This window comes from Oncorhynchus mykiss, chromosome 13 (genome assembly GCF_057628025.1).
Source record: "Oncorhynchus mykiss isolate SJ-2025 chromosome 13, ASM5762802v1, whole genome shotgun sequence".
Classification (NCBI taxonomy): Eukaryota; Metazoa; Chordata; class Actinopteri; order Salmoniformes; family Salmonidae; genus Oncorhynchus; species Oncorhynchus mykiss.
Genome location: NC_143034.1, coordinates 354,056 through 363,687, shown reverse-complemented (window position 1 = coordinate 363,687; position 9,632 = coordinate 354,056). Strand labels below are relative to the sequence as shown.

Sequence of the window (9,632 nt, the reverse complement as noted above, 5' to 3'; positions counted from 1 at the left end):
TCCTCTGGTTGCACATGTGACATGCTGGTAAAAATTTGGTTAAACTGATTTACGTTTGCCTGCATTAAAGTCCCCAGCCACTAGGAGCACCGCTTCTGGGTGAGCAATTTCTTGTTTGCTTATGGCCTTATAGAGTTGTTTGAGTGCTGTCTTTGTGCCAGCATTGGTCTGTGGTGGTAAATTGACGGCTACGAATAACACAGATGAGAACTTTCTTGGTAGATAGTGTGTTCTACAGCTTACCATAAGGTATTCTTCCTCAGGCGAACAATACCTTCTTTAATATTAGACAAGGAGAGTGATACAGAGAAGACAAGGATAGGAATGAGGAGAGGAGACAAGCAAATGAACAAGGAATGGAGGCAAGTTCTCCCATGTTCAACCTTCCCAAGTTCTCGCATGTCACACCACTTCTCCGTGCCTCCACTGGCTTCCTGTTGAAGCTCGCTACAAAACCATGGTACTGCCTACAGAGCAGCAAGAGGAACTCCCCTCCCTGCCTTCAGGCTATGCCCACCTATGGTCTCTAGGCCCTCCCACCCCTTTCCCTGAAGCTAGGACAGCAGAGTCCCCCTCCCTACCTTCAGGCTATGCCCACCTCTGGTCTCTAGGCCCTCCCACCCCTTTCCCTGAAGCTAGGACAGCAGAGTCCTTGCCCATCTTCCGGAAACATGTGAAACCGCTTCAAAGAATATCTTAAATAATCTCACAGCATCCCCCTTGCACCTCCTCCTCATCCAGACCCCCCCAATGTTTAAACAAATTAATAATAACAATAAAAATAATATGCCTTTTGTGAACTAACACCCCCAAAATATATAATAACAATAAAAGATAATATGTATTTCGTGAACTAACACCCCCAAAATATATAATAACAATAAAAGATCATATGTATTTCGTGAACTAACACCCCCAAAATATATAATAACAATAAAAGATCATATGTATTTCGTGAACTAACACTTGCACTTGACTTTCTTCCTCCTTACCAGCTCTGACTTTGCTGATAGTTATTTATTGAAGAAAAATGGACTTACTATGACTTATATGTGGTTGTCCCACCTAGCTACCATCAGGCTTCCAATTGGCTCATTCATCCCCCCTCTTCTCCCCTGTAACTATTCCCCAGGTCATTGCTGTAAATGAGAATGTGTTCTCACTCAACTTACCTGGTAAAATAAGGGTTAAATAAAAAGGTCTTAAGATGAATGCATTAACTGTAAGTCACTCTGGATAAGAGTGTCTGCTAAATTACTAAAATGTAAATGTAACAAGGAGAGGAATAAGGAAATAAGACAAGAAGAAGACCCTTTAATGTTAAAGAGATTCTCCGGTACTTTTCTATACTTACCAGTAGTTCTTAAAGTAGTGCCCACGAGCCCAAAGTGGTTTGCTGAAAATTGAGTACAACATCACATATGTGCAGATATGTGCACGACTTCATTGGTCTCGCTCCGCCTCATGTGCGCAGCCCCTCGCAAAAGGCGAGGGGCTGAAGCTCATTGGCTAGAACTCAAATTGCTAGGGGTGCTGGCCCACGTGGGGGAAAATGTAGGGGGAAATGGCACAGCACAGCTTCCAGAAAAACAGTCGCTTTCAAGATAGTGATTTCATAGCTAACCCAAGACAGTAATTCTGCTAATAGATTCAGCATGTATGACTAAAGAGGATTATATAATACATAGTAGTTGTTCCCAAGCATGTCTTTAAAAAGGTTTAAAATATATTTTTTAACTAGGCAAGTCAGGTAAGAAAAATTCTTATTTACAATGACGGCCTACCCCAGCAACGCTGGGCCAATTGTGCACCGCCCTATGGGACTCCCAATCAAAATGGATTTGAACCAGGGACTGTAGTGACACCTCTTGCACTGAGATGCAGTGCCTTAGACCACTGTGCCACTAGGGAGCCCATATAGATGCACCTGATGTGTATGAAACTAGTTTCTTAGGTCTGACAGCAGTGGAACTTGTATCCTAGGAACAGGGTTAGAAGTATCAGTGAAAGAAGACATGGGGGCGAGGCGGCTGCTCGGGGATTACTCTCTCTCTCCTAGCGCCCTGGGACTACTTTCTTGTTTGCAACTACTCTGTGGTGTGGTAAGGCTGCTGCCTAGGTTACCCTAACACTGCTGCCTGGATGATGAGCCTTAGAAAATACTAAATGTATTAATAAAGTATTCCTAACATAAATATATCTACTAAACATATTACAAGTATTTCTAACATAAATATACCTACTAAATATATTAATAAAGTATTACTAACATAAATGTATCTACTAAATATATTATTAAAGTATTACTAACATAAATACATACCCACTAAATGTATTAATAAAGTATTCCTAACATAAATATATCTACTAAATATATTAATAAAGTATTACTAACATAAATATACCTACTAAATGTATTAATAAAGTATTCCTAACATAAATACACCCCCACAAAATGTATTAATAAAGTATTACTAACATAAATGTATCTACTAAATATATTCATATATTAATAAAGTATTCCTAACATGAATATACCTAATAAATATATTAATAAAGTATTCCTAACATGAATATACCTACTAAATATATTAATAAAGTATTACTAACATAAATATACCTACTAAATGTATTAATAAATTATTACTAACATAAATATACATACTAAATATATTCATATATTAATAAAGTATTACTAACATAAATATACATACTAAATGTATTAATAAAGTATTTCTAACATAAATGTATCTACTAAATATATTAATAAAGTATTCCTAACATAAATATATCTTCTAAATATATTAATAAAGTATTCCTAACATAAATGTATCTACTAAATATATTAATAAAGTATTCCTAAAATAAATACACCTACTAAATATATTAATAAAGTATTACTAACATAAATATACCTACTAAATATATTAATAAAGTATTACTAACATAACAATACCTACTAAATGTATTAATAAAGTATTACTAACATAAATATACCTACTAAATATATTAATAAAATATTACTAACACAAATATACCTACTAAATATATTAATAAAGTATTACTAACATAAATGTATCTACTAAATATATTCATATATTAATAAAGTATTACTACTTATGATGATGTCTTTTAACATTCCCATATCATAAATGTTTCCACGGTGAACATAAATGAATTAATAAATATGCAGTATAATATAATCCTCATTAATCCGCAGAATGGCAGCATCACCAGTCTGAGAGATAGAAGGGGGAGGGGATGAGAGAGTGAGAGGTTGGATGGAAAGAGAGAGATAGAAGGGGGAGGGGATGGAGTGAGAGAGATAAAAGGTGGATGGAGAAAGAGAGGGAGGGAGGGTGCTGGATGCTCTCGTGCAGCTCGGTTCATTTCTGCACTTTACTGTCCTGCTGCTGCCTGCTACCTCCGATTACTGAAAAGAGACAGAGACATCTAGACAGCACTTCTACTGAAAGAGAGATAGAGAAGGAGAGAGCTAAAGAGAGAAAAATAGATATAGAGAGTGAGGGATAGAGAGAGAGAGACGGAGAGAGAGAGATATATAGAGAGACGGAGAGAGAGAGACGGAGAGAGACAGATATATATAAAGAGAGAGAGAGCTAAAGAGAGAAAGAGAGATATATAGAGAGGGGATAGAGAGATAGAGAGAGAGGGAGAGAGACGGAGAGAGAGAAGATGACCATCAACACGCTGACAAAAGGAGGAGCTCAGAGGGAGCAGATGTATTGCCTCAGAAAGGTACCGTAACTACACTAAACCCTACTCACTACTCCTACACCATAACCCCTAAACCTTACTACTAACCCTGAACACTGCCCCTAACCCCTACACCCTAAACCCTAACCCCATCCCCTAAACCCTAACCCCATCCCCTAAACCCTGCCCCTAACCCCTACTCCCTAAACCCTACTCGCTAATCCTAACCCCTAAACCATGTCCCTAACCCCTGCTTCCTAAACCCTAACCCCCACTCCCTTACCCCTAAACACTGTCCCTAACCCCTACTCCCTAAACCCTACTCGCTAACCCTAACCCCTAAACCCTGTCCCTAACCCCTGCTCCCTAAACCCTAACCCCCACTCCCTAACCCCTAAACCTTGTCCCTAACCCCTGCTCCCTAACCCCCACTCCCTTACCCCTAACCCCTGCTCCCTAACCCCCACTCCCTTACCCCTAAACCCTGTCCTTAACCCCTACTCCCTAACCCCTACTCTCTATTTTTTTATTTAACCAGGTAAGCTAGTTGAGAACAAGTTCTCATTTACAACTGCGAAGCAGTGCGACACAAACAACAACACAGAGTTATACATGGAATAAACAAGAGTACAGTCAATAACACAATAGAAAAAGAAGAAAGTCTATATACCGTACGCAAATGGCGTGAGGTGGTAAGGCAGTAAATCGGCCATAGTAGCGAAGTAATTACAATTTAGCAGATTAACACTGGAGTGATAGATAAGCAGATGGTGATGTGCAAGTAGAAATACTGGTGTGCAAATGAGCAGAAAATTAAATAAAAACAATAGGGGGATGAGGTAGGTAGATTGGATGGGCTATTTACAGATGCGCTATGTACAGCTGCAGCGATCGGTTAGCTGCTCATATATATGATGTTTAAAGTTAGTGAGGGAAATAGAAGTCTCCAGCTTCAGCGATTTTTGCAATTTGTTCCAGTCGTTGGCAGCAGAGAACTGGAAGGAAAGGCGGCTAAAGGAGGTGTTGGCTTTGGGGATGACCAGTGAGATATGCCTGCTGGAGTGCGTGCTACGGGTGGGTGTTTTTATCGTGACCAGTGAGCTGAGATAAGGCGGAGCTTTAGCTAGCATAGACTAACTCTGTCTGAGAAGTAGTTGGTGAAACAGGCGAGGCAGTCATTTGAGAAACCAAGGCTGTTGAGTCTGCCGATAAGAATACGTTGATTGACACATTCGAAAGCCTTGGCCAGGTCGATGAAGACAGCTGCACAGTACTGTCGTTTATTGATGGCTATTATGATATCGTTTAGTACCTTGAGCGTGGCTGAGGTTCACCCGTGACCAGCTCGGAAAACCGGATTGCACAGAGGAGAACGTACGGTGGGATTCGAAATGGTCAGTGATCTGTTTATTAACTTTGCTTTTGAAGACTTTAGAAAGGCAGGGCATGATGGATATAGGTCTATAATAGTTTGGGTCTAGAGTGTCACCCCCTTTTAAGAGGAGGATAACCGTGGCAGCTTTCCAATCTTTGGAGATCTCAGATGATACAAAAGAGAGGTTGAACAGACTAGTAATAGTGGTTGCATTTGAGTGAAGGAGAAGCTGGGGAGGCTTGGGCAAGTAGCTGCGGGGGGTGCGGAGCTGTTGGCCGGGGTTTGGGTAGCCAGGAGGAAAGCATGGGCAGCCGTAGAGAAATGTTTATTGAAATGCTCGATTATGGTGGATTTATCGGTGGTGACAGTGTTACCTAGCCTTAGTGCAGTGGGCAGCTGGGAGGTGGTCTTATTCTCCATGGACTTTACAGTGTCCCAACATTTTTTGAAATTAGAGCTACAGGATGCAAATTTGTGTCAGAAATGTCTTGCCTTTGCGTTCATTATTGACTGTGTGTATTGGTTCCTGACTTCCCTGAAAAGTTACACATCTCAGGGACTATTCAATGCTATTGCAGTCCGCCACAGGATGTTTTGTGTTGGTCAAGGGCAGTCAGGTCTGGCTATATCTGTTCTTAGTTCTACATTTTTTGAATGGGGCATGCTTATTTTGAATGGGGCATGCATATTTATCTGAGATCCTGATTGAAAACAGCAGATGTGTATTTGGAGGGCTAGTTGGTCAGGATAACATCTATGTGGGTGCCCATGTTTAAGGATTTAGGGTTGTACCTGGTGGGTTCGTTGATAATTTGTGATAATCTTAGATTTTAGGACTGCCGGGGCGTTAAGCATATCCCAGTTTAAATCACCTCACAGAACGAACTCTGAAGATAGATGGGGTGCAATCAATTCACATATGGTGTCCAGGACACAGCTGGGAGCTGAGGGGGGTCTATTACGGTTTTTCTGATGACTGCCTTGCCTGGTTCACCAACTACTTTGCAGACAGAGTTCAGTGTGTCAAATCGGAGGGCATGCTGTCCGGTCCTCTGGCAGCCTCTATGGGGGTGCCACAGGGTTCAATTCTCGGGCCGACTCTTTTCTCTGTATATATCAATGATGTTGCTCTTGCTGCGGACGATTCCCTGATCCACCTCTACGCAGACGACACCATTCTATATATTTCCGGCCCGTCCTTGGACACTGTGCTATCTAACCTCCAAACGAGCTTCAATGCCATACAACACTCCTTCCGTGGCCTCCAACTGCTCTTAAACGCTAGTAAAACCAAATGCATGCTTTTCAACCGTTCGCTGCCTGCACCCACACGCCTGACTAGCATCACCACCCTGGATGGTTCCGACCTTGAATATGTGGACATCTATAAGTACCTAGGTGTCTGGCTAGACTGTAAACTCTCCTTCCAGACTCATATCAAACATCTCCAATCGAAAATCAAATCTAGAGTCGGCTTTCTATTCCTCAACAAAGCCTCCCTCACTCACACCGCCAAACTTACCCTAGTAAAACTGACTATCCTACCGATCCTCGACTTCGGCGAACTCCAACACTCTACTCAGCAAACTGGATGCAGTTTATCACAGTGCCATCCGTTTTGTCACTAAAGCACCTTATACCACCCACCACTGCGACCTGTATGCTCTAGTCGGCTGGCCCTCGCTACATATTCGTCGCCAGACCCACTGGCTCCAGGTCATCTACAAGTCCATGCTAGGTAAAGCTCTGCCTTATCTCAGTTCACTGGTCACGATGGCAACACCAACCCGTAGCACGCGCTCCAGCAGGTGTATCTCACTGATCATCCCTAAAGCCAACACCTCATTTGGCCGCCTTTCGTTTCAGTTCTCTGCTACCTGTGACTGGAACGAATTGCAAAAATCGCTAAAGTTGGAGACTTTTATCTCCCTCACCAACTTCAAACATCTGCTATCTGAGCAGCTAACCGATCGCTGCAGCTGTACATAGTCTATCGGTAAATAGCCCACCCATTTTTACCTACCTCATCCCCATACTGTTTTTATTTATTTTATTTTCTGCTCTTTTGCACACCAATATCTCTACCTGTACATGACCATCTGATCATTTATCACTCCAGTGTTAATCTGCAAAATTGTAATTATTCGCTTACCTCCTCATGCCTTTTGCACACAATGTATATAGACTCTCCTTTTTTTCTACTGTGTTATGGACTTGTTAATTGTTTACTCCATGTGTAACTCTGTGTTGTCTGTTCACACTGCTATGCTTTATCTTGGCCAGGTCGCAGTTGCAAATGAGAACTTGTTCTCAACTAGCCTACCTGGTTAAATAAAGGTGAAATAAAATAAATAAAATAAAAATAAAAAACAGGTGTCAACAGTGACAGACTTATTTCTGGAGAGATTCATTTTTTAAATTAGAAGCTAGAACTGTCTGGGCATAGACCTGGGAAGTATGACAGAACTTTGTAGGCTATCTCTGCAGTAGATTGCAACTCCTCCTCTTTTGGCAGTTATATCTTGACGGAAAATGTTGTAGTTGGGGATGGAAATCTCAGAACTCTTTGGTGGCCTTCCTAAGCCAGGATTCGGGCACTGCAAGAACATCAGGGTTGGCGGAGTGTGCTAAAGCAGTGAGTAAAACAAACTTAGGGAGGAGGCTTCTGATGTTAACATGCAAGAAACCAAGGCTTTTTGGGTTACAGAAGTCAACACATGAGAGTGCCTGGGGACACACAGGGCCGGGGTTAACCCTCACATCACCCGAGGAACAGAGGAGGAGTAGGATGAGGTTACGGCTAAAGGCTATCAAAACTGGTCGTCTAGTGCGTTGGGGACAGAGAATAAAAGGAGCAGATTTCTGGGCGTGGTAGAATAGATTCAGGGCGTAATGTACAGACAGGGGTATGATAGGGTGCGGGTACAGTGGAGGTAAACCTAGGCATTGAGTGATGATAAGAGAGGTTGCATCTTTGGACACGCTAGTTATGCTGGGTGAGGTCACCGCATGTGTGGGAGGTGGGACAAAAGAGGTATATGAGGCATGTTGAGTGGGACTTGGGGCTACGCAGTGAACTAAAACAATGACAACTATCCTAAACAACAGTAGCTATGGCATATTGACATTTGAGAGAGACATAAAGCGATGCTTCACATGTGTAGATTGGGAGAGATAGCTAAGACAACAACAGGTAAGACAACAACAGCTAATCATCTAAGACAACAACAACAGGTAAAATGGCGATGAATGGGCAGAGAGTGTCGGTTAACTACACACAGGGCCTGAGTTCGTGGCTGAGGCCGACAGATAAACAAAGGTAAACAAAGTGGCCGACAGATAAACAAAGGTAAACAAAGTGGCCGACAGATAGACAGGTAAACAAAGTGGCCGACAGATAAACAAAGGTAAACAAAGTGGCCGACAGATAAACAAAGAAAATAAACTAAATAAACTAAATGGAGTACCGGGATGAATGAACAGTCCATCAGGCATCAGCTATGTAGCCAAGTGAACATTGGGTCCAGTGAACAGCAATAGATGAAACAGGGAAGCCGGGGTAGTCGTTACTACGCTAGCAAGCGGGAGACACGCCGTTTAAAGTTAGCAGGCCGGGGCTAGTAGAAGCGTCTGCTCCGACGGCCGGTTGAGGGCACAGCGGATGGAGTTACGTTGGCGGACCAGTCGTGGTGGTACGGCGGGGCATCGTGTCGACAAAGGGACCAGGCCAGTTGGCGGAAGAGGTATTGTAGTTGTAGTAATTTTGTTTGCTAACCAGGAGATGCGCCTGGCTCGCGGCTAAGTGGTGCTAGCTTCGGGACAGGGGCGTAAACCCTAACTCCTACTAACCCTACTCCCTACACCCTAACCCCTACTCCATAACCCTAACCCCTACTCCCTAACCCCTACTCAATAACCCTAACCCCTACTCCCTAACCCTATCCCATAAATCCAATTCCTAAACCCTAACCCCTACTCCATAACCCCTACTCCCTAACCCCTAAACCCTAACCCCTAATCCCTATCCCTAAACCCTATTCCTAACCCCTACTCCCTAACCCCTACTCCCTACTATGTAACCCTACTCCCTAACCCCTACTCCCTAACCCCTAATCCCTATCCCTAAACCCTATTCCTAACCCCTACTCCCTAACCCCTACTCCCTACTATGTAACCCTAACCCCTACTCCCTAATCCCTAACCCCTACTCCCTAACCCCTACTCCCTACTCTGTAACCCTAACCCCTACTCCCTACTCTGTAACCCTAACCCCTACTCACTATCCCCTAAACCCTAACCCCTAAACCCTAACCCCCTAACCCCTACTCCCTACTCTGTAACCCTAACCCCTACTCACTATCCCCTAAACAATAAACCCTACTCCCTAACCCCTACTTCCTAACCCCTACTCCCTACTCTGTAACCCTAACCCCTAAACCCTAACCCCTTCTCCCTAACCCTAAACCCTACTCCCTACTCTCTAACCCCTATCCCCTACTCCCTAACCCTTAACCCCTATCCCCTAACCCCTATCCCCTAA

General features: G+C 43.0%; 1 protein-coding gene across 1 annotated transcript in view; it reads left to right on the top strand.

Moving 5' to 3' along the window:
* The first annotated feature begins 3,247 nt into the window (after positions 1 to 3,247).
* rgs11 (regulator of G protein signaling 11) overlaps positions 3,248 to 9,632 on the top strand; it is a 67,366-nt gene continuing 60,981 nt past the window's right edge. Inside the window, exon 1 of the mRNA XM_090194612.1 lies at positions 3,248 to 3,759. Coding sequence (XP_090050738.1) covers positions 3,697 to 3,759 — 63 coding nt within the window. The 5' untranslated portion in view covers positions 3,248 to 3,696. The remainder of the gene's footprint in view (positions 3,760 to 9,632) is intronic.